Source organism: Phodopus roborovskii, unplaced genomic scaffold, assembly GCF_943737965.1.
Source record: "Phodopus roborovskii unplaced genomic scaffold, PHOROB, whole genome shotgun sequence".
NCBI lineage: Eukaryota > Metazoa > Chordata > Mammalia > Rodentia > Cricetidae > Phodopus > Phodopus roborovskii.
The window spans coordinates 12,680,967-12,705,362 of NW_026126516.1; the positions used below are offsets into that span (position 1 = coordinate 12,680,967).

Here is a 24,396-nt window from a genome sequence, read left to right on the forward strand (position 1 = left end):
AATGACTCAGCAGAGGAGACACACATCCTCCTGCTTATCCTGAGACTGACTGACTGGGCTCTCATGGGATCTGGACTGCCACCACAGGCCCTCTACCCAGCATCCTTGGCTGCTGATGCTATTTCCACCCTTCATTCCTGAGCTGCATCTGGACTGTAGTGTGTCCACCTTCATGTGGACAGATATGAGGTGCGTTAGTGTGTACATGCATTTGTGAATACATATAGAAGACAGAGGTCAATCTTGCAGATCACTTCTCAGAAGCCATCTGCCTTTAGTTGGAGTCAGGGTCTCTTGGCCTAGAACTTGCAAAATTGACTAAACTGGTTGGCCAGTAAGCCCCAAGAATCTGTCCCCCACCCCCCCACAGGGAGGGCTGTGATTACAAGCACGTGCCACCACACCTGGCTTTTCGTGTGGGTGCTAGTGATCCAACTCAGTTCCTCCCATTATGCAGCAAGCACTTTACCAACTGGGCTCCCAATGTCCCCTGAACTTCCCGGGGATCATCTTCCAGTCCGGCGATGTCCGCTGAACTCACCTCAAAGTTTCCATTTGCGGTTCGTGTGTTCCCATTCTTACAGGCGCCGCTCCGTGCTTTCTCGTCTGTAAAACTGTTGTAAGTTTTCTGACCTCTCAGACCTTCCGGGGCATCTTCTCCGAGCATGGTAAGCAGCCGCAGTCTGTGATTGATGGCCGGGTGCATGCAGACCTCTGCAGTCTGTCCTTCAGGCTGCCCATCACAGGCCAGGCTTCCTGTAGGTGTGGGCTTCTTGGCTGTAGTCTGCTCACTGACCTTGAAAAGTCATTTATGAGATAGGTGGATAGGATAGGATAGGCTTCAGGCATTACCATTTAAGAAGAAACTTAAAGCCTAGGGCACTTCTTAGCCAGTGTAGCCGTGAGAACGTAAACCTCATTCGTATCTTACCACGCCATGATGCAGACTGTGGCCTTCTGTCTGGACTGCCCAGTGCCTCCACATCTATGACTGCTGGCCCACGGGGGCTTTGCAGATGGTGGGGTGACAAGGCAGGTCCCATGTACTGCAATACAGAGAAACGACACAAGGTATCCCAGGGGAAATCCCAGCTGGCCAGGCCAGTTTTTACCCGGCAGACAGCAGGGTGAGACGCCCCTCTCAAGAACTTAGCAATCTTCCTACTCCTCACACTCTGAAATCTGTTCTTTACTTTCTGCAAGCCTCTGTCCCTCAGATGGGCAAACAGCCCAGGGTTGGCCCCCAACACTCAGCCCTGAGGCCACCACAGCTAGGTTCTTTGTTCCTGCATGAGAGAGAGAGAGAGAGAGACCAGAGGGCTCCGGCCAGAGAAGTCTATAGCTTCTGTGGTTTTCCTTTTCTCAAACTTGACCATCACGGATGAGCAGCTTCCCTTTCACAGAGCCCTCTCTTAGCTGTGGTTAGATGTTCGGGGACAGGTACCCACTCTCGCCGTAGCCTATGCCCAGCAGGGTACCACCAAACAATGTCAGCTACTGCAGGACTCCAGCAGGATGGAGGCCCAAGTCACCCACCGCACTGAGGTCAGAACCATCTGACCTCAAGATCCCACGTTGATGTGGCTCAGCACACCCAGGCCTTACCCCGTCTACCAGTGCCCTGACTTCAAGCAGAGAAAAAAAAAGATCATCATCCAAAAAACAGGGAGACCAAAACGTTTAAGTTATTAAATCAAATATACAGAGCGATTCATTTAATATATACATATTCACAGAAATGCACTTTCACAAGGAGGGTGGCCGGGGCCAGCAGGTGGGCGGCGGCCTGGTGCCCACGGCAAACGCTGACAGCTGGGAGGGGGTCTGTGTGAAGGCACTTGTCACAAGCTTCAATACTGCCGCCGTCCCTGGAGGGAGACCGAGCAGTTGGGAAGGGCACTTCTGAAAGCACAGTTGGAGATCTCTGGAGAGTTCTGGGCAGGAGGAAGCAAGGACGGCAGGCTGGAAGGGCTAGCCAAGGCGTGGGCCAGGTCTGCTTGCCAGCCTTAGGCCACACCAGTGACCTCCAACCCCACTGACAACCACAGGCACCACCAACAGCTATGGTAACCAGCATCGCATGGGTCACCACAGGTCCCACGGACAGCTACAGGCCAACCCTGCCAGTGCCACTGACAGCCACGAGTGTCACAGCCACAAGCCAATGGCCGCAGGTGTTCCTAACAGCCACAGTCCCACTGACAGCCTCAGGCCACACTGTCAGCCACAGGTCCCACTGAGAGCCACGGGCCACACCGAAAGCCACAGATCTCACTGAGAGCCACGGCCCAGCCCGCGGGTCTTGTGGGCTTTTGGGCCTCAAGCCAGAGAGAAACCCAAATGAGGAATAAAAAAGAAGATTCTGTAAACAGCGACAGCCTGTGGTAACAAACATTATACGATTTGGTGAGAACACAAACACGCCCTGCTCTCCTGCCACAGTGCGTGAGGACACAGAAACTTTACAAAAATAGCAATGATCCGAGAATACTCCGTTGTTTTCTGCCTGACAGCCATTGAATAATTTATACAAGGTTAAAGAAACGTAAAAAATAAACATTTGTTTTTTGTTTTTGGTTTTGTTTTTTACACAAAATAAAGAAACTATGCACACGGCCTTGGCCTCCTATGGTCCAGCAGGCATCGTGGTGCCGGCGAGGGTTCGGGGTGCCGGCCTGGCAGCTGGCCCTACTCCCTGCCAGCACAGCGCACATCCTTGGTGTTTCTGACTGCACGGTTGTCCACTTTGGGCCCTGGAGCCCAGCAGGCTGGCCTTCCTAGGGAGCAGCTTGGGTCTTTGGTGAATTTGTGTGAGAGGAACTTCTCTGCCTCTGGGGAGTCCCCATCTTCACGGCCCAGATCCTCATCGTCCTCGTCCTCCCCAACGGCCCCGTGGCCGGCTGGCCCGGGCAGGGCTTCGCCCGCCTTGCGGGGCGGTGGTGTGAAGTTCTTGCACTGATAGAGTATGTCCTTGTGGCCCCCAGTGCTCAGACCACTGCTGCCTGGCCGCTCAATGGGGTTGCGGATGGGACTGAGCAGGGCCCACTGGTTGTTGGTGCTCTCGTCCCGTGGTAGCCGGCTCCTCTCCCGTTCTTTCCTGCGCTTCCGTGTCCACCACACGCAGATGACCACGCAGACGAGCCACAGCACGCTGAACACACTGCACAGCACGGGCACCAACAGACCTGGGTGGAAGGAGAGGCAGTGAGCACCCCACCGTCCCTACAGTTTGGTTTCTAGAAAGGAGCTGGGTAGCAGCAGGTGCCCCGCCCCTCTCCCAGCGTCTACCTGGCGGATTCCCACTGGCCTGCAGTGTGGCAGCCCCCACTACCCCAGCTTACCCGTGGAAGAGCCACCCATAACAACTGTCTCCACTTTGACCTCGGTGACAGCCAGCAACAGTGAGCTGTTCCCTCGCTGAGTGATGGCGGCCACGATGGCATGGGCTGTGCTCTGGATCACGCTGCTGTCAGTCATGTCCCTTGCAGGGCTGAAAGACTGTAGCAGAGGATGACACTGGGGGTGGGGGGGTGGACGCAGCCCAAAGGCACCTGCCATGGCCACGGCACAAACCCTGACCAGTTCTTAGCCGGGTGAACAGAGGGTTGCCATAGATAGGGCTGAATCGGCGCTACGTTACACATGGCAAGGACCTCAGAGAGTCTGGAGACCAAGAAATGGAAAGTTCATTGGGGGTAGGGTCTTGATGCAGAGATGCACCCACCAGACAGCTGTAGGGAGTGGCCCAGCCATCCCCGTACCAAACCCCTGTATCCTGCGTGGAGACAGCAGGCCTTTCTCAACCCACTCAGCTCCCAGATCTGCACCCAAAGAGCTACAAAAACAAAACCAGCCCCGTACCTCTATGGCTACTTGTGTGCCGTGTGCTGTGATCCTACCCTGGCACCCGACCCGTGCCCCTCTCCCCGAATGCTGTGTGCCTCCCATCACCACAAGGCTACCTTCATCTCCTGCCTCACCCTCCCCTTGGCCAAACCCCACCCTCCCATCTCAAGGCTGCCTCAGGGACAGTTCCAGAACATTGTCTCCAGCCTCCTCCCACATTCCAGGGAGCCAGCATCCGCAGTCTCAGAAGTAAGGCAAATTAAGAAACTTGTGTTGTGCGGCTGAGCCAGAACCCTGGAAGTGACTGTTCGTGCCACTTCTGAAGCTCTGTTTCCTACTAGTCTAGTACCCACCCTGTCTTTTCGGCCTCTGCCCAACCCTGCGCCCGTACCATACCGTCAGTGCTGCCTCACCTAGACGCCGGGCTCTGGACCATTTCTCATGAGAGAATCCCACCTCACACTCTTGCCACGGGCAACTGAGCCCGTGGACTTAGGATGGCCGCCAACCACCTGACCACCTTGGTGCTTTTCCCTTACAGCTCTGGCCCCTGCCGCTTTCCAGGTGGACACAGCTTCCCCCCTGGCCCCACTTTGCTGCGGAGGTGGGGGGGGTGCAGACAAATCCGGCTATTATCTCAGTTCCCACTGCCCCTTGACTCCGTTCTGCCACGCAAATGTCTCCTCTCGAGTTTGCCACCGTCCCACAAGATGCCAGAGCGTCACAGCCACTGAGGGGTTAGAGGCCCGCTCAGGACAGGGCTCCATCCACACTCACCACAGCCACCTCCACGGCACTGGCCCCCGAGGACGCACGGTCGCAGAGCAGCAGCAGGAGGTGGTCACGTGCCACTGCCCGCGTGGCAGGCAGAGCTCGGATTCCAGAGCAGATGGCGCCCACGGTGGTGCCCTGGGCAGGCAAGCAACAGGTTAGCAGGGCCTGGGGCCAAGATCTGAGGTCACTCGTCTCTTTGTTGGTGGGGCTCCCTGCCCCCACCCCTGTCTACCTATCTGTCGGCAATGGGGGGGGGCTGAGGGAAAGTAGGGGCTGGCAGGATGGGCATCATGGCGCCCTTGACCCTCTGTCCTGGGAGAGGAGCAGACTAGCACTAACCATTCAGAGGATGAGGCGGGGGAGCGATCAGAAACAGGAATTATCCTTTAAACGGCGGTCTGCCCCCCAGAGCAAGGTGGCCCACAGCACCCCTGCAGTCTCGGCCCCTGGAGCACTGGCTGAGTGGGCAGCCCAGACTGGACCCGGACTCTCCCTCCTGCCCACCCAACACTCCCTGCGCCCAGTGCTCTCTCATGGGAGCCCCACTGGTGGGCTTCTGATGGACCTACGGGAGCCGAGCTGTGCCAAGGTGACCACTCTAGGGCAAAGCTTTGGCGGCCTGGGTCCCCTAGGACCGCATACTTACCTGAGGCACTTGGTCGCGGTTAAAGCGCAGTGTGAGGCGGGCACAATTGTTGTCCAAATGCGTGGTCCGTGGCAGGCAGGGGGTGCTGGGTGGCGCAGGCCCCTCAGCTGCACACTCCCCCCAGTTCTCACAGGGTGGCTGCAAACATTGGCCCAGGGCCTTCTCCCGGCATCGCTGCCCTGGTGGGCACTGGGCACTCAGAGCACTGGGCTGGCCAGACAGCAGACAAGGCTTCCATCCACACCATACCTGGGGAAGACACACCCAGGAGACACACGTCGGGCCTCGGGACCACCGGCAGGCCCAGGCAGCATGCATATGAAGAGAGGGCATGGTGGGTTCAGTGAGTCTCCAGCCAGTGTCTGCAACACCCAGGGGCTCTAGGGGGGGCAGGCAAAACTCCACCCCAGAAAGGGCTTTCTGTCAAAGCAGAAAGAGCTAGGCAGGGCCTGGGGCGCGCCTCAACTTCCCAAAGTGTGCACAGAGAGAGGGGGCCCAAGGCCCCTCCCAGTTCATCCCTCGAGGATGGGCAACCTGACCTATCCACACCCACATCCCTGCACCGGCCTCTTGATATCTGAGTAAGCCTAAAGCCTCAGGTCACTCAGGGTCAGAGTGCAGGGGGTGGACGAGGGCTGGCCCCACCTTGCTACAATCCCGGTGGCCATCCAGGCAACGGCAGCTGTTGCAGTCTTCTGTCCAGGAACTCCCATGTGGGAAGGACATGCCCCGGGACCAGCAGGGCCTCCTGAATATGACCACTGTGGAGAGAAGGAGGAGGCTCAACAGAGTATCCAAGCACCGGATCCAGTACACGCCCGGACTGACACGGCCACAGCCAGCCTACCTTCCTGGCACCTGGGGCCAGAGCGACCCGGTGGGCAGTTGCAGCGGTACCCATTGATCTCATCCACGCACGTGGCTCCATAAGCACAGGGCGAGGACTGGCACTCATCGATGTCTGCGGGGAAAGCGGCACGCTAGCACCCCACACAGGGGCCGGGATGTGGGGAAGGCAGCATGGTGCGAGGGTGCGCCTCAGGCCGCCATGGCTACCTACGGATGGCCGCTGTCCCCATCACTCTGCCAGTCTGAAGCCTCCTAACCCAGAGGCCCTTACCCTCCTCCGTCTGCCTCTGTGCTTAGGGTTTGCGAAGCCCTGTGTCCCACTCTTTCTGAGAGGTGGCCACACCCACAGAAGCACCCTCACAGTCGGAGTGAGCAGGGGCATTCACTCCACGGCCCATACTCCTCCTCCCAAGATGCAACTGGCTCTTCAGGAAAGAACTAAGAACCCACCGGACACAGATATATAGGAGAGGTGGGAATAGGCCGTGACCGCGTAGTCTATGAGGATAAGGACATTAACGCTCCCCAGCTCTTGATACTGAGGTTGGCTGGACGGACCCCCCCACCCCAGGACAGATTCCCCACCACATCCCAACTCCTTCTATCCACCTAGGCTGCTTACTGATACGGCAGTCAGGGCCCGCGAAGCCGGGTGCACACTCGCAGCGGAACCAGTTGACACCGTCCACACAGATGCCTCCATTGTAGCTGCAAGGGAGAGGGTGGTCATAGGGGCTCCCCATGATGGCCCCTGCACCCCGCCACCAGTCTCCTGGGCTGCCACTCACCAGGGCAGAGGGTTGCAGTCATTGGTGTCTGGATTTGAGGGGAAAGATAGAGTGGTTAGTTCAGCACACACTTGCGCAGCAGATCTGTGTGCCTGGGGCCCGGGGGTGGACACTATCCTGTCCATACCAGCCTGCCAGAGCCAGCAGACAAGTGGCAGGAAGGTTCAGGAGTCCCAGGTAAGCCACCGGGAGGGGCCTAGAGCTGGAATGGGACCCCGGGGGCCCCGGGGTTCACAGTGGTGGATCAGGGGAAGTAGATGGACACTGCAGCTCTGGGGTAGGGGTTGACTTAGAAGATGGTCCAGCGGGTCTTAGAGTGTGGATGGGTGGGTGAGGTGGGCGGGCAGAAGGGCAGGTAAGAAGGGATGGGGCCCGGGGGAGGATAAGCCGCCCCCACAGGCCTCCCCCACCTGAAGCCCCGCCCACTCACTGTGTGTGCAGGTGCGGCCTTCCCAGCCGTCCCGGCAGATGCACGAGAAAGAGTCCCCGCTGCCCACGCAGGTGCCTCCGTTCACACAGGGGTTGGGCAAACAGCTGCTGTTCTTGGCTGCAGGGAGAGAGAAAGGGCTGTGTGTGTGCGCGCGCGTGTGTGCGCGTGCGTGTGTGTGCATGCGTGCGTGTGTGCGTGCATGCGTGTGTGCGTGCGTGTGCGCGTGCATGTGTGCGTGCGTGCGCATGCGTGCGTGCATGCGTGCGTGCGTGTGTGTGTGCATGCGTGTGTGCGTGTGTGCATGCGTGCGTGTGTGCGTGCGTGTGCGCGTGTGAGCAGCGCAGGGTAGGGGAGGCCGTGCCAGGCTGCGCAGGGCCCTCACCAACGGTGCAGGTGCTGCCCTTCCAGCCTGGAGGGCAGGCGCAGCGGAAGGTGTCCCCACTGTCGTAGCAGGTGCCGCCGTTGCTGCAGGTATAGGCATCGCACTGGAACTCGCCTGCAAGCACAGCGGGCGGCCATACTGACCACAGCAGGTCCCGGCAGGAAGCCCCCTCCCCTCCCCTCCCCCGCGGGGACCCAGGCGCTCACGAGAGTGGCAGGTCTTGCCCTTCCAGCCATCGTCACAGGCGCAGTAGAAGTCATTGACCAGGTCATAGCAGCGGCCGCGGCTGTGGCAGGGGTCGGGGAGGCAGTCGTTGGGATCTGGGGGGAGGACGCCGGTCAGCGGGGGTCACCGGCGCTGGGGAGGGCTTCACGGAGAAGAGCAAGAGCTGGGCCCAAGCACATGGGAGCCTGGGATTCCACCCCATGACTTCAGGCCCAGGCACAGTGCTGGGTAGGTCGTAGGGGTGGAGCCAGGCCTTAGCCGGTGGGGCAGGCCAGGTAAGGCGGGCGGGCGTGCAGGAGTGCACACTCACTGATGTCACAGAGTTCGCCTTCCCAGCCGCTGGGGCAGAAGCAGCGGAAGGAGCCCACTTCATCGATGCACGTGCCCCCGTTGCGGCAGGGCTGGCCCAGACAGTCGTCAATGTCTGTGGGAGGGGTGAGGTGAGCTGTCCCTGTGGCTGGGCCAGCTTGCCCCGCCCCGCCCCGCCCCGCCCAGCCAGCTCCGCACACCACTCACTCTCATGGCAGTAAGTGCCTGTGAAGCCGCTGTCACACAGACAGGAAAAGTTTCCCCCAGGCAGGCTGACACAGCGCCCGTGGGGGCCACAAATGCCAGAGGGAGCCACACCGTGCGTCCTGGACCCTGCCTCGAACCCGCAGCCATCAATCACTGTGGGGAAGAGATGGACAGGGATCAGACCCAGCTCCGCCTGGGTTCCCACCCTGCCTAGGGCCGCCCCGCACCTCTGCAGGCCCCGCCAGGGCACGTCTCCCTGGGCACCGAGCAGTTCTTCCCACCGAAGTCTTCTGGGCAGGCGCAGTAGTAGTCACCCTCGAGGTTGTAGCAGCGAGCACCATTGAGGCAGGGGCTTGGTTCACAGAGGTCCACATCCACCTGTAGGCAAAGGAGGGTGGAGTCTGTGAGAGCCCAGCTCTAGACAGAAGCACTGTTTAGTGTGGACAACCAGGCCTCAGCCTTACACCAGATACGCCAGGCCGAGCTTGAAGTTCCCGCCCACCCGAGAATGTCCAAGCATCATCAGCTGGACGGAAACACCTGTGGGCCGCCAGCCCCCTCCTGCCCAGCCCTCGCCTCCACAGCAGCCAAGCTTCCTCTGCCTCCCACAGGCAGCATCCGGCCTTGGCTCCTCCTGCCGGCAGGAAGGCCAGCTTCTGACCCCCGTGTGGCCAGGCTGCCCTCAGAGCCAAGACAGGTCCTTCCCATAGCCGTGCTCCCTGGACCTGAAGCCAGGCCACCGCCATGGGCCCCTAAGAAGCCCACTGAGCAGGAGGCTTACCCTTTTCACAAAGGCCAGAGCAAAACCGCGTGTAGCTTAGGACAAGAGACATCCCCCAATACGGGTGAGGGGAAAGGTGCCCACTCCTTCCTGGGCCCACCCCTTGACCCATGATGACCCCTCACTATCAAATACTTGGCTCTGCCTTTGGGGACCTTCTTGCAGGCTGCTTCCTTGTGGTCCCATTAGAGGGAGTAGAGATCACGAGGGCAAGCAAGACAAAGGACAAGTCTGACTTTGGGGATGCTATGAGCCCCCTCCCAGCCAGGCTTCTGGAGACAGTGTGGGCAACACTCCCTGCCCATCTTAAGGTACCTCACAGAGCAGCCCAGAGAGGCCCCGTGGGCAGTGGCAGCGGAAGCCATCCACCAGGTCCTCGCAGATGCCGCCCCGACGGCAGGGGTTGCTGGCACACTTGTCATACTCCAGTTCGCAATGCCGGCCTCCAAAGCCCCGTGGGCATACACACTGGTACCCGTTTACCAGGTCCTGCGTATGCGGACAGGTGGATGGGTGAGTGAGCCTCACACACCCCACCCCACCCCCTCCAGCCACACTGTACCCTTCCCAGTCTGCGTGGGCAGACGGCAGCCTCCTTACCTTGCAGGTGCCACCATGCTGACACTGCCCATGACAATCGTTGATGTCTAGGGGCAGAGGGGCACGTGGGCAGGGTCAGGGGGGCCCTTTGTGCTCCCCAGCCCCACCCACCTGCGCCACCCACCCATACTGACTGATGTGGCAGTTGATGCCCTTCCAGCCCGGGAGGCAATCACAGTAATAGCCGCCAATCAGGTTTTTGCAAGAAAAAGCATTAAGGCACGGCTTCCCTTCGCACTCATTGGCGTCTGTGAATGAGACAAGGGGAGCTGTGGGGCTCAGGCCCCACTTACCCACTGGGCCCTGCGCCTGGCACCCGCAGCCCTAGCAGTGCCCGCAGCAGCAGCAGCCACACGCACAGCACACAGCCCATGCACAGGCGGCCCCCCGGGAGCCCTTACCCAGCTGGCAGGTAGCCCCCACCCACTGCTCGGGGCAGATGCACTCAAAGCCGTCCACCTGGTCCACACAGGTGCCGCCTGCTGCACACGGGTTAGAGGCACACTCGTCGATGTCTGCAGGGGTAAAGAGAGAGGAGGGAGATGTAGGGGTGTGGCCGGCAAGTGGGAGGGCATGGGGAATGGTCATCGAATGCGGGATTGCGTCTCGTTAGTGTAGATGCACGGACAGCCAGCGGGTATGGGGTATGGTGGCGTGGCCAATGGGTAGGGGCAGAGCCCCTGGGGTGCTCAGTGTGAAGTGCAAAGGAGCAGGGACCTGCTGTCCTTTGCCCAGTGTCCACCGTACACTGGAGCCAACCGCTCCAGGCAAACCCCCAGGGCGCCACCACACTCCCTGCCTTGTGGAGCCCCCGGACACTCACCGAGTGCACAGGTGGGTCCACTCCAGCCAGACGGGCAGTGGCACTCAAAGCCAGACGGCACTTCGTGGCAAGAGCCCCCGTTGGCACACGGGTTGGAGGCACAGGCGTGTTCAGCTGCAGAACCAGAGTGGGGGGGGGTGTAGAGTGGTACCTACCAAATTCAAGCAGTCTTCCCCAGGCCCACAGGACCCAGGGTCCACCGCAAGCGGCTCACTGCGGCCGGGCTCCCGGGGAGACAGCGTTCCAACGTACCCCGCTCACAGTTCTTGCCCAAGTAGCCGTCTGGGCAGGCGCAGAGGTACTGGTCAGGCTCAGCGTTGATACAGGTGCCCCCATTGACGCAGGGGTGGTGGCTGCCGCAGTAGTTCAGGTCTGGGCACAAGGGTAGGGCTCTCAGGGATGGGCCCGGCTTCAGCGCGTAAGGCCTGGCCCTGCCCACTGCCCACCATCTACCTTTGTCACAGAGCAGGCCACCCCAGTTGGTCTCACAGTCACAGTGCCAGGGCTCCACACAGCTGCCGTGCACGCAGCCAGGGTAGGGGACACACTCGTCACAGAACTGGCCCTGCCAACCATAGCTGCACCTGGGGGACCGAGCAGCGAGGCCATCAGCTAGGCAGATGAGGTTACGGAGGCCGGCGCACAAGTCCGGGCTACCCCCACTGGGCTTTGGCCCCAGAGAACAGCTCTGAGCCAAGCAGGGGTTACGGCCCTCCGGCCAGCCTCACTGTCACGGGCTTTCCCGGCCACTGGCTGAGACGGTCAGCCCAGCTGTCCCGTCACTCCTCCCTGAGCTATTCTAGGACTGAACCCTGAGCCAGGCCCCACGAGCAGGCGCCTGGAAGGAAGGCCCAGCCGGGGGAGGCCCAGGGATACACTGCCAGGTCCTGTTCACCAGGTGCTGCTGGAGCCACAGTAGCAGCCGGGGTCTGAGAAGGATGGGGGACATCAGAAGAGGTCCTGGCCGCCACGGACCAAGGGATGTGTGACCTCATTGCTACTCAAGGGCAGAGGCTTCTCTGACTCCTAGGAAGTCCAACCCATGGGCTACCTAGCCAGCCTGTGGCAGAGCCACCCCGAGCATGGTAGAGTCCAAGATGAGGAGCTGAAGATCCCAGCTGAGGCCATAATCTTAAAACCTGGTTCCCTCTGGGCAGTCCCTCAGGATGGAAGTAGGTGGCCAGCATGGAGCCAGCAGGTGAGAGTATAGGGCTCCTGTAGGTTGCCCTCTGGGCCCTGGACAAGACTCTGGGGGCTCCTTCCTTGACGGCTAAGGTCCTGTGGGGCAGGAATGACGAGCAGGCACGTCACTTCCACGCTGACACCCGCCACAGGAGTTATTTTTATAGAAGGAAAAACCACAGCCCTTCCTGAGCTGCCCTGGAGCCACGCACACAGGCAGCTAGCAGCCCAGCTCACCCAGGCTCACATAGGGAAACTGAGGCTGGTTCCAGGATCCAGCCCAGAATGTCCAAGGCAGGTCTACAGCAGGGCTCCCATCTCTACTTGGAATCTTCTCTCCAGGCGATATGGGAAGATGAGGGCCAGGGTAGGGCTGTGGCTAGCCTTGGGTCATCCACCAGGGAGCACCACAGCTAGCTCGGAGTCCCAAGGGTGAGTTCTCCACCCTGGGCGGGCCATCCCACGCCAGACCCCACCTTGTGGCTTTCCTGCCAGCAGTTCCAGGGCCTGGGGAGGGTGGCAGGAAAGCGCAGCCATCTCCGCAGTAGCATCCGGTTGGGGAGGGGCGTCCTCTGCTGAAACCTGAGCCCTGGACAGCAGGAGGCCGCCTGGCCTCACCCACTGGCCCACGGAGAGGCGCTCACCTACTGCCGCCTACCCTGGCTTTCTACCCCACTGCTACTCACAGCCTCTCTGCCCCGTGGGGAAATTGACTCATCTTTCATCTCCCTCCCGCCCAGCACTGACCACGCAGGGATGCTGGATGCTGGTGCAGCCGTCAGTCAAGGTAATAGGATACACCTCGGGCCAAGGGCAGGCTCCTGTGTTTACCACCACATCCGCCTAGAACCCATGCCCAACTCCAGCACACTGCTCAGACTGTAAAAGACTACACCAGGCAGAGAGCTATCTATCCCCATGGACAATTCCTGCTGCCCACCCCACCCCCATCTCCCTCCTAGGAAGCTTCTAGAGTAAGGTACTAACTAGCCCATCCTGGATCAGATGCTCCACTCACTGCCTTGAGCACTGCTAAGACTGTCTGGAACCACAGTGTGCGCAAGTCACACTGGGGACCTCTCCACTGCACACACATCTCCTTTTGCCCAAGAACCGGCCTGGCCGCTGTTCACCACCCAAGCCAAAGCCACCACACCCCTCCCCAGCCCAACTCAACTCCCTACTCCCTGGCCATCTTCTCCAGACTAAACAGCATATGCCTATATGAGTCACTTAACTACACATGAAGCATACCCATCCCTCAGAGGGTACCCAGGAATGGAGAGCCAGGACAGCAGGAGGGCCTCGGCAGCCCGAGGGCTCCTCATCCCCAACCCTTTTTCCTACACCCTCCAACACCTCACCCCCCCAACCCCCTCACCCCCGTCAACATCCGAGAATGCCAACTTGACCTCGATGCTTCACAAGCCTCAGAGGGCTTCCATTCCCTACAGCCGCAGGATCCCCTCTGGCCTCCCTTTGACTGCAAGGCCCTTGCCGGGCCCCTTGCCAGTCTCTGCCTCCATTCCGGGCCTCTCCTCTGCACCTGACCCCTGGGCTGGAAATATAGGCCAGGCCTATCCAAAACATCCTTTTTTATTAGCACTAGCCTGCCTCTACCACAGCCATCCCCTCCCTACCTCGGCCACCACAGTTCCAGTGCTCAGTAGCTCAAGCCGACAGGTTTGCAGGCTCTTCCTGACTTGACCGGGGCATCTTCTCACTCGTCCATCAAACCCCAGCCCCTGAGCACGTCTGCAGGCCCTGGCACCCCCGCCCCACCCCGCCGACCATCACTCTCCTCCTGAACCTGCAGACCTCTATCTGCAGCACGGTGCCACCGTCCTTCCCCTCTCGCACGCACGCACGCCACTGTGACATCCTCACATTCACATCACACTCATGCCACCCTGTGTTGTCCCCCTTCTAGCTGTCCTACGGAGGAAATGTCACCAGAACACACCCCATGCTCAGGGCAGCACTCCCCCCTTCACAGCCACAAACTTCGTAAGGGCAGGGCTCAGTTTCAGTGTGACTTCCTACGGGAAGCACCACACACCATCCACGCTGCAGGGCGCAGGGCGGGTGCCCCGGCTGCTGCTGCAGGCTCAGCAGCAGCTCAGGGAAAGAAGGGACGGCATGGCGCTCACCTGCACTCCCCAGGCACAGTGCATCCCCCGTGGAGCAAATTACATCCTTGTTTACACACGGCTGGAACAGAGGGGCAGAGAGAGGCACAGCTGCAGCCAGCCATGCCAGCGCCGGGCATGCCCACCCCCACCCCAGCGCTAGGTGGCCCCTCACCTTCTTTGCATTCCTTGCCCATCCAGCCGTCCATGCAGGCCTTGTTTCCGTACTGGTCGCAGGTGTAGTGGCCGAAGAAGTCGTTCCGGGGCCGGCAGAACTTGTTGCAGGTAGCGCTGTAGTAGTTCTCGTCACAGCGCACGCGGATCTGCAGCTCCAGGTGCGCCACGTGGCCGCTGAAGTGCAGGCTCTTCCAGCGGTCCTCTGGGTTGATCATGCCGGCGTGTGACACCCGTTCAATCAGCAGCTCCTCTTTGGGAGTGGCAGAGTCAGCCAGCAGCACTGGCTACCCATCGGTTAGTTCCTCAGGAACACAGCACAGGCCTAGCAGGCAGCTTTAGGGGCAACGGGGCAGCCGGGCAGGTGAAGGTTGCCACCCCTGCAGGAGCCAGGGGCAGCGCGGTGGCCCATGGGAAGATTGGAGCTCCCCCTCACAAAGACAGGGTCAGGACGCTGCGAGCCTTAAGCTTCCCACGCCCACTGGGCACCACACCTGCCATGGCTCCTATTCTCTTCCCTGTCTTCCAGAAGCACCCTACTGATCCATCTTCAACAGGGTTCTGGGAGCCCATTCACACGGGCTGGACTGCCTGCCCCAGGGCTGGGCCTCCCAGCGCACTGAGGCAGGCTCCCTGAGCAGGCTGCACGGCACCTGTCACTGTTGTCTGAGATTTCTATAGTGGCTGGTCACAAAGCCCTCCTGCCCCCTCCCCCTTCCCCCTTGTGCATTAGCACAGGCTCAGCTGGGTACTCAGTGCCTTGGGCTCCAGCTCTCCTGTAGGCCCATTGGCCTATCCTTGTCAAGGCCCCTGGCTGCCTTCCTCGGCCCTTGGCCGGTCCCTACCCTGAGCTCCTGATCTCCCTGTTCACATATCCTTGGCACCATCTCTGGTGGGCCTGAGTTTCTTCCGGACCATCATGCATTGCTCTGGAAGGTCTCAAGGGGTACATCTGGTCATAAGCTCGGGTCCAATCCATCAGCCACCATGTGCCTCTACATTAGAGCGTAGGCAGAGCCCCTCAGCCCCTCAAGCTGCCTCTTTCAGCCTCCTTGCCTGGATACACACAGCATCTCTTTCAGACTCTGCCTACACTGCAGCCTGAGCAATCCACCCACAGGAAGAGGCCAGTACGCAAAGCCTGCTCGATCTGAGCCAAGCCTTCCTGATTCCCTTGTCCCCAACCGCGGAGGCTCTACCCAGATCTTCAAATCCTGCCTCTGGACCTCTGCACTTTCTGTTCGCTATCTGTCCGTAGACAACCTCTACCTCACCACTAAAAGACTGAGATGACCTCCACCGCATACACACACCGTCACAGGACAGTCAGCCTTGAGGCGGCGACCCTCAAGCTTCAGAAAAGAGAGAGAGAGAGAGAGAGAAAACGCCACAGAGCGAAGCCAGAGAGCCGCCTGAGGGTATCCCATTCCACTGTGTCACCAACATGGGCACCAAAAGCACCCAGCGAAGACACCAGGGATGAAGGAACTATACACACAGCCCTGCAAAGCCACACACATGGAGAGCTCCTTGACACCAGAGCAAGATGAAGGCGCCATTGCCCCAGCAGACAGAGGGCCAGGGACCTGGCCACGGGCACTCGGGCCCGACGGGCCAGCTTCCTAGCGTCTTGGGGAAGGTCTTGCAGCACGCCTTCCACCCAGCCACCCCTCCCCACCACAGGGCGTACTCACCATCTGGAGTGGTGTCATTATCCCAGTCCCAGGCCTCCACGATGAGAGTGAAAGAGCGCTGCAGACAGACGGAAACCCGTAAACCCGTCAGGTACCGCCAGCGGCTCCGTCCCACCTGCTGCCGTCTGGGGGCAGGGTGCATGCCCCAGACCTGTGAGGCTCTGGGCTGCTCAGGCCTAGCAGAGGGCCTTGTCCCATGGCTCTGGGGTTCCCCATCCCTGCCCCTGTCCGCCAGCACTGGGATATCCCAGCTCCTAGGTATAAGAGTCTCCCTGGCCGCGACTCTCGGGAACCCTTGTTCTCGGGGCCCCACGGCCCCACCTGTGCAAGGCCCTGAGTGAACAAAGGGTGAGGGAGGGACCCAAGCATCAGTGCTACGGCTCTGCTCTCCGTTGAGGCTTTATCCCTGCACCTCACTCATGGAGGTCGGGCCTGAGGCTGGAAACATGTGCTCCTACACACTACAAACCCACTTGAGAGGACGCTACCCTGGCTATGCAGCAGTCGAGTCTCTCTCACAGACACATGGAGCTGCTTACCCAGAGGCCCCAGAGAAAACCAGCAGAGTATGCAGAGAGCCATAGCTATCACCCAGGACAGAGGTTGGGGATACAGAGGCTCAGAGATGCTGTGCTGGGCATAACCGTAGCCCATAATCATGGCCAGACTCCACCACCTGTCTGCCTCAGGCCAGGGTGCTGAGTGCTGCTGTTACTGTTAACCCTGACAACCTAAGATCTGCCCCACTGAGAGGGTGGCCTGAGCCATCACGCCTTGCCCTTCAGGCATCTCTTCCTCTGCAGCCTGGCTACGTTGAGGAAACTTCATGTTTCCTGGATGGCCAAGGAGTCCCAGTGGCTGTTCCTCGACTCCCATACGCTCCCCTCAGACTCACTGGAGCTCCACCTAAGCTGGTCTAGGCCTAGGCTTTCTAGAACTTCCCATCCTCCCATTCCCATACCCAGCCTACTGGGCCCGGTGTTGGGAGAACCTGTCCTATTCCCTGTCTGTTGGTACCTCAACACGGACGCCCACATTTCCTACTGTGGCACCTCCTCTGAGCACCTGTATTTAGACACAGGGCCCATGCCACTGTGAGCAAGGCCAAAAGCAGAGGTCCCTCCAGAAGTCTCCTTGGCTCCATGAAGCCACTGCCAGGTTACTCAATGCTATTCCTCAACGGCCCCTCAAACCCCATCCCTCATGTCCACTGTGATTTCCACCCTAACTGCTCTTCCCTCCGGTCTCTCGGCAACCTCAGGGCCTCCCAGCCCTAACCACAGAAGCCTAAGAACCCCCCCCCCATGTGCTGTCCTCCTCTGCCGGGATGCGGAGCCTACCTCGGGCTCTTCTACGATTTCTACCTATACTCCAGCGCGCCACCCTAAATGCCTGGGAAGTCATCCTCGGGGCCGCCATTTGTCCAAGTCTAGATCCCCGGTGATAAGCTGGGCTCCCCGCCCCTCCCCGGGCTTTACCAACCCTGTTCCTTCAGTCTCCCTTTCTCTCCCACTCATCCAAGTGCTAAGCACAGTTCAGACATCGCCTCCAGTCCCTGGAGCCAGAGAAAGAGCGAGGGACGGGCCAGGTCACACAGCCCCAAGGGAAACAGGTTACAACCCAAGGGAGGACGCACTGCAAGGAAGAGGGGCGAGGGCCAGGAAGGAGGCTGAGGAGGGCCAGGGCATGGGGGGGGGGGGACAGGGAGGGCCATAGCACCGGGCACCACAGGCCCCACCATGGACATCATCATCGATTCCCATCAAAACAGGTGGTTGGTGAGATCTGAGGCCAACAGGTTTACATGCCTTCTGCTGCTGGGTAGGAGCAGGGAGCTGATGGGCTCCCCGAGGGTAAGGCCAGGCTGGGCCTGAGATCACTGCCATCCATCACTGCTACAGGCCAAGCCCATCAGCTAAAGGCTCTAGCCTCAAGGCAAGCATAAAAGCCTGGGTCTGGATTCTCTGCACACACCTGGGTTTCAGGTGAGCCAGAAGCACTCCCAGGAAACCCACGCCAGCCACACAGGTAGGGTTACCACCACCTCAGCCTCAGCCCAGGGCTCCGGTTACCTGCTCCCGCAGGGACATAACCTGCCAGGCTGCCCAAGAGGGCCTGTCGCCCGCCAGCTGGGCTCCCTACACCTGGATGGCAGGGAGTCATCCAGGGAGAACCCGAGCCAGCAGGCAGGCGGCACCTGTGGCTTCTCCCCACCTGCCACAGCGGCCCCCCAGCTCCTCCCTTCTCCCAGTCCCTAGAACCACATCCCTCACTACAAATGGCTGTGTACATCCCTGCCTGGGAAGCCAAACCCTACCGGTGACAGAGGGACAATGGCGCCCGGGCCAGAAGCCGGTGGGGGCTGGGAGAGCTGGGGGACGATGAGAAAGGCAGAGAGCTACCACCTGCCCAGCTTCCCCAGAAGCAAGGAGAAAATCCTGGGCCCTCCTCCTAGGCCAGCCCTCCTGGGCCACCTGTCTGCCTGCCTCTGGAGGTCTATGTAGCAGAACCCCTTTCCACAAGCCTGGTGGTCCCAGCCATGTCCCCAGACGCAGTCCATCACCGTCTGGTCAGACTCCAAGCCTGACTGCAATCTCCTCACCTAGCCCTCAGACAGAGCTAACAGGACAGCCAATACACACAGGAAAGGCAGGCCTGGGACCAGGTAAACCACACCCCATAGCCAAATACAAGGCTGGTTCTACCCCAGTATCTAAACTGGAGTCCCGACAGATCACAACTCTAATGCCAAAAGCCCTAAGCACAGACATATTCCCTGAAACCAGAGCTTTGGGAGGCCCAGGCCTCTGTCACCATTGTCCCCCAAGGAGTTGGGGGACGAAGCAACCCTCTTCGGCTCCAAGTCAGTAAGCCAAAACTTAGACAGCCATCATCAGACACCAGCCAAGGCCTTGTCTAGGTGTCCATCCATGTGATGATGGAGGACCCAGGCGCCACTGTGAAGAGCGAAGAAGTCAGTGAGTGCGGTAACACTCAATCCGCTAACACCCAGTCCGCTAACACCCAGTCCGCTAACACCCAGTCCACTAACACCCCAGTCCGCTAACACTCAGTTCTCTAACACCCCAGTCCACCAACACTCAATCCGCTAATACTCAGTCCGCTAACACTCAGTCCGCCAACACTCAGTCCACTAACACTCAATCCACTAACACCCCAGTCCACCAACACTCAGTCCGCTAACACTCAGTCCACCAACACCCCAGTCCGCTAACACTCAGTTCTCTAACAGTCCACCAACACTCAGTCCGCTAACACTCAATCCACCAACACCCCAGTCTGCTAACACTCAGTTCTCTAACAGTCCACCAACACTCAGTCCACCAACACTCAGTCCGCTAACACTCAGTCCACCAACACCCCAGTCCGCTAATACTCAGTCCGCTAACACTCCAGTCTGTTAACACTCAGGCCTCTAACACTCCAGTCCACCAACACTCAGTCCGCTAACACTCAGGCCTCTAACACTCCAGTCCGCTAACACCCCTGTCCATTAACACTCAGTCCGCTAACACTCCTCACAGCCATCTGAGATTGCAGCTAGCCCAGGATCAGTATGGATAAGCCAATACCCAGCTCAGGGTAGGGTGTGTGAACAGGGTGAGTTCAAGCCTTCACTGCGCTAATAAGAGACCCTTCTGGATTTTGGAATTAAAGCCCCTCATAGCTTCACAGCCAACTGCTTCCAGCTCAAGCCCTTGCCTGTCTCACCCAGGACCTCTCTCTGTCCCAGTCCATCCAGATATCATGCATGAGGGCTCCTGAAAGCCGCAGATGCGCAGCGTCCATCCTCCACCCATCACACTATAGGCCTATTTCCAACCACTCCTGTAGGCTGCATCCTCACTGGCTCTTCCTGCCTCCTGGGTCCCCATATTGCTGGCTACTGAGATCCCTACTTCAGTGTGTACTATACAGCCTTGAACAAGACCCCACAATCCATACAGGAGAAGGTTGGGTGCAGAGCCCCACACAAGGAGGAGTCTGGGCCTCACCAGGATGGTGTAGGAGCCAATGGGCTTTGGCATGAGTATGATGGAGAGGCCAAGGCACACACCAGCTCCAGAAGAGATACAGGACAGCGCGGCCCTTTGGTAAGCATGCAAGGCACAGATTTCAGGCTAGCCCACCTGAGTCAGATGGTGCCAAGTCCTGTGTCTACACCACCAGATCTGCTCTGGCACCCTGGACTCGTGACCAGTCCCGACACCTCCACCCCTCCATCCTAGTAAGGCAGCCCCCTCTAATACACCACGTCCCTTACACATCTGGTCCACATTTTGGCCATGTGCTGGACAGCCAGCAGGGGGAGAGGAAGGACTTGGGCAGAGCCACATTGGAGACCTCAGAAGAAAACAGGCTGGGCATCCTACAGCCTCATCTAGCTTTAGGAGTCTCAGTCAAAAAGGCATTGCACCCGTCTCAAGCGAAGGGAACCAGGCTACGGAACTATTGCCATCTCAGCTCTCCAGAGCCCGGAAACCGGGTCAGCCTCAGACCCTCCTCGCTTTCACTCAACCCCGATGGGCCGTGGAGCCCGCACTCTACCATGCTCCAGCCTTCCCGTTCTGACAGTGCTGGCATCACTGGCCCGCCACCACGGACAGACTGCACGGGGCGGCACCCCTGGGCTCAAACGGCAAGCTGGTCAGGCAGGAGGCCTAGGGCAGAGGCCTGTCCTCTCTTCGCAGCCTTCAAAGCAGAGCCCCACTACAAAAGCTAGCAACCACCCAGCTCCTCACTCGGCCACCCTGCAAGTGCTGTCCACCAGACCCCAAAGGAAAGGTCCGGGTCCTCTCAGGGCCCTCTACCGCCACCTGCTCTGCCCACAGAGCTCAAGCATGAGCAGTGAACGCGGCCTCCCCACTGCTGCGTGCTGACAGGCACCAGAGCCACCCCGGGGAAAACACACATCTCCTGGGGCCATCTGCAACATACACAAACTGACGGGGGTTGCTGCACCCCTCCACATCTAAGAACCCACTCAGACAGGCTCCGTGGAAGGTGCAGAGCCACACAGCTTACACCCAGAACAGAGGGGGACTTGCTCTCCTCCGCCTTCCACACGGCCCCATCTCCCCACAGGGCCCTCCTGGCACCAAGGAACCCACGCCCCAGCTGCTGTCCCCAGGAGCCAAATGCTCCAGCGGGCACCTGGATTCCAAATGTACCCTGGCTCATGGGACGGAGCTGAACTCATGGCAAACCAAGCAGCGTGGCCTCAGGGCTGTTGCTGAGGAGCGGAAATACCAAGGAACTGGCATTACAGCACCAGACCCACGCCTGGCAGCAAGAGGGAAGAGGGGGGATCAGAACTGTCCGCCAAACACAGGATGATACCCTTTAACCCCGACCCTCCATCCAGGCTAGAAGCCTGCCCACTCCCAGGGCATCTGAAGGAACCAGCTGAGACCAGAAGGAAGTAAAAATGTCTTCAACACCAGGTACCCAGACTCCAAAGAAGGCAAGGGCCTGTCCCATCCCGCCCCACATCAACCGGCTGGCCAGCGGGGCAAAGAGCCACAAGGGACACGCGTTGGCCCGCCACATTCCTCCAGGCCCTCCCTGCCCCCACACCCACGGCTGCCAACTCGAGCAGAAAACACATCCTCAGGTAGCGATTTGGAGCCACGCTGGCTTGGGCCCAAGTGCAGATGACAGGCTGTCGGCCCTGCTCAGACATGCCTGCTGTGCTGCTGTGGGGGCGAGGGGGGCAGGGCCCCTCCCGTGCCTGCCCCTGCCTTTTCCACTTCAGGGACACATTTCCCATCATCACTAGCCCCCAGGGTCAAGGATACCTGGGGCTGGGCATGGGAATGGAGGATACCCAATATGTGGAGCAGAAGCCCAGGAAAACATAAAGATGGAGGCACAAGCTGGGTGGTCCTGAATGAAAGGGTTGTCCAGGGCTCTGAGCAAGGGCAGAGCAAGGGAAACCCTGCCCACCCAATCCAGGCCATTCCTGGCCTGGGTCTCCAACTCTCCTTCAGGACCAAGGCAGTAGGCAGACCCGGACCAAGGGCAAGTCCTCACCCAGGAGAGCTCTTGGGGCCATTGCCTGACCTCCCACTCCCTATTCAGAGTCCCAATGCCAGCTGTTCTTGACCTGGTTCTCCAAGCTAGGTCCACATTCACTGCCCCCATCTAATTCCACGCCTGCAGTCAGGTAAGGGTATATAAGGCAGGACCAGAAAGTGAACAAAAGCAAGCATAATGGTTCCGGCTGCCAGGCTCGTCCGCCACAGGCACGGGGCCTGTCTCCCCCTGATGCTGGATTCCCCACCAGCATGCCCAGGCTTGGGTTCCTGCCTGACCTGGCCACCCCTAAGCAGACAGGACGCTTCCCAATTCCAGAAACTAACAAGCAATATAAAACACCCACAATCGGCGGTGCCACAGAGGGCTACAACTTGGAGCTTAGTTGGTGTCTCTTCCCTTTGGGAGAGACGGTCTTTCCATCAGTGGCAGCTTCTGCCAACACACACACACACACACACATCAGGCCATCCCTGCGCAGGTCCCAGGCGCCTGTCCGTGCCCCCGGGCATCCAGGAAACTGCAGGGCAGGAGCAGGCTGGCCGTGGGCCCGGACGGCTCCGCTAGGGCCTGCCCCAGACCAGCCCCAGCACGCGCAGAGCACATGCCTGCGCAGCCTGCGGGGCCGCAGGCGCCTCGCACCTCCCCGCGCACAGACACGCGCAGGGCGGCGCAGGCACACTCCGAAGGCCGCCGAGCACGCAGGCCCTGCTCATCCCGCCCCGCCGCGACCCCAAGCCCATCGGCCCCCTGGGTCCCCCGCGCGCCCACGTGGCCAGGCGCGAACCTGGCCGCAACAGCACGCGCCCCAGGCCCGCCCGCTGCGCGGCGCCCCCTGCCGGCCCCGCCCCGTCTGGGCGCGCGCCACCCGCACCCGCGCGGCCGCAGGTGCTGAAGGGGCCGCGGCGGGCGCCGAGGCGCGCAGGGAAGCTGGGTGCGGGGGAGGGGCGCACGTACCGGCCAGGCGAACTGAAAGGGAATGACGACGAGGCCCGGGTCCTGGTGGCCGCCGGTCCGAGACCGCGCGCGCGCTCGGTCCCCCGCAGCGCCCGCCGGCGGCAGGTAGAAGGAGTTGCCGCCCAGCACGGGCGTGGCGCCGTAGCCGTAGCTGCAGGGCCCCGTGGGCGTCACCTTGGCCTGGTACTCCTTAAGGCACACACGCACGTACGTGTCGCACTCGTCGCGGCCGCAGCCCCCCGCGCGCGTCGTCCGGCCGTCGCCGTCACAGCAGGCGCCGCTCAGCAGCTCCCCGTTCACGTTCCGCAGAGCGCTCAGCTGCAGCTCGAAATAGCCCATGGGCCGCGCCGCCTAAAAATAAGGCAGCGGGGAGCGCAGGGAGGCGCGGGCCGGGGTCGCCCAGCCTGCGCCCCGCCCCCACCCTCGCGCCGTCCCCGAGGGCTCCGCGGCCGCTCGCGCGCCGCCCGGCCCGGCCCGGAGGAGCGGCCCGGTGCGCCCCGTCCGCGCCCGCCGCCGCCGCGCGCCCCGCTCACCTGCACGCACAGCAGCAGCAGCAGCAGCGGCAGCCGCAGCCGCAGCCGCCCGGGGAGGCGCCCCCAGCCGCGTGCCCGCATCGCCGCCTCGACCCCGCCCGCGGCCCCGCCGCCGCCGCCGCCGCCGCCGCCCGCGCCCGCTACGGCCGCCGCGCCGGCCTCCAGCGCCCGCCCGCCCGCCCGCCCTCCGAGCCCGGCGGCGCACAGGCGGCGGCGGCCGCACAGGCGGCGCGGGCGGGGTCGAGCAGTGCGCGCGGGCTGCGCGGCGGGCGTGCAGGAGAGGCGGCGGCTCCGGCTCGCTGCGGCCGCGCTCCGGCGGCCGGCCCGGCTCCCACCCGGCGGCGGCGGCGGCGGCGGCGACGGCGGCGGGTCCCGGCCTCGGCTCTGCGCGCCCGCGCTCCCGGCACCGCAGCCAACAAGTTCGGGACGAGACTGACAGCTCGCTCGCCCATTCGTCACCCGCGCACCTGCATATTCATGAGGGGGCGGGGCCTCGAGGTGGGGTGGGGCTGTGGGGGGGTTCTGGGGGCGCCCCGGGCTTTAAAGGAGGCGAGGGCGCGGTCTGCGCGCGGGGCGGCGGGGCGCGGGGCCGCCGAGCCGTGGCTTCTCCTGCGCCCAGGCTCGCTGAGGTGTGGCCTCTTCTGCTCCAGAATTCTCGCCCGGGTTAATAGCATAGGAGTGGGGCGCCCCCTGAGGTCACCGTCATGGTCCCCTCCCATCAGAGCGCAGCCACTCTTGCGCTGCTCTTGGTCGCAAAGGAGATGCTGCCTGCTGTACGCATCAGGATTTTAGTCCCCACGCAGGGCGGGTGGGGCTCTGGGACTCGAGTGAGCCCAACTCCTGGTGCGCCCCCTTCCCCGAAGAATCTCCCCGGCTCCTCAGCCTCCTGCGGCCTCCACGCCGGCTACAGGGGGCGCTGCTCCCCTCCGACGCCCAGCCCTCCCCTCCTCCAAGCGCACAGGTTGAATAGCCAGTCAACAAATGCTCCTTCCTGCAGGCTCTTTCCAGCT

At 61.1% G+C, this 24,396-nt stretch overlaps 1 protein-coding gene across 2 annotated transcripts; it reads right to left on the reverse strand.

Moving 5' to 3' along the window:
* Nucleotides 1-1,679: 1,679 nt before the first annotated feature.
* On the reverse strand, nt 1,680-23,230 carry Jag2 (jagged canonical Notch ligand 2). Of its 2 annotated transcripts, XM_051196691.1 has the most exons (25): nt 22,854-23,230; nt 15,840-15,897; nt 14,147-14,398; nt 13,993-14,053; nt 11,114-11,244; nt 10,913-11,032; nt 10,661-10,774; nt 10,239-10,352; nt 9,972-10,085; nt 9,838-9,884; nt 9,553-9,726; nt 8,684-8,834; nt 8,457-8,609; nt 8,251-8,364; nt 7,922-8,035; nt 7,716-7,829; nt 7,334-7,450; nt 6,904-6,931; nt 6,738-6,823; nt 6,114-6,227; nt 5,912-6,027; nt 5,267-5,515; nt 4,624-4,755; nt 3,342-3,498; nt 1,680-3,185 (listed from the first exon to the last, which is right to left on the reverse strand). In XM_051196691.1, the coding sequence occupies exons 1-25, from the start codon at nt 23,190-23,192 to the stop codon at nt 2,689-2,691; spliced, it is 3,666 nt and encodes a 1,221-aa protein (XP_051052648.1). In that variant the 5' UTR covers nt 23,193-23,230; the 3' UTR covers nt 1,680-2,688. The 2 variants fall into 2 exon arrangements, with proteins under 2 accessions (XP_051052648.1, XP_051052649.1); XM_051196692.1 differs by lacking the exon at nt 9,972-10,085.
* Between the last annotated feature and the right edge of the window lie 1,166 nt (nt 23,231-24,396).

Bases quoted from the DNA above. Each gene is read 5' to 3' on its own strand.
- Jag2 (XM_051196691.1), bottom strand. From the start codon at position 23,192: ATGGGCTATTTCGAGCTGCAGCTGAGCGCTCTGCGGAACGTGAACGGG. The intron at 9,885-9,971 runs GTCAGTATGGGT...CTCTGCCCCTAG, and splicing joins GGGCATCAACTGCCACATCA to ACATCAACGATTGTCATGGG. The intron at 7,451-7,715 runs GTGAGGGCCCTG...CTCTCCCTGCAG, and splicing joins GGGCAGCACCTGCACCGTTG to CCAAGAACAGCAGCTGTTTG.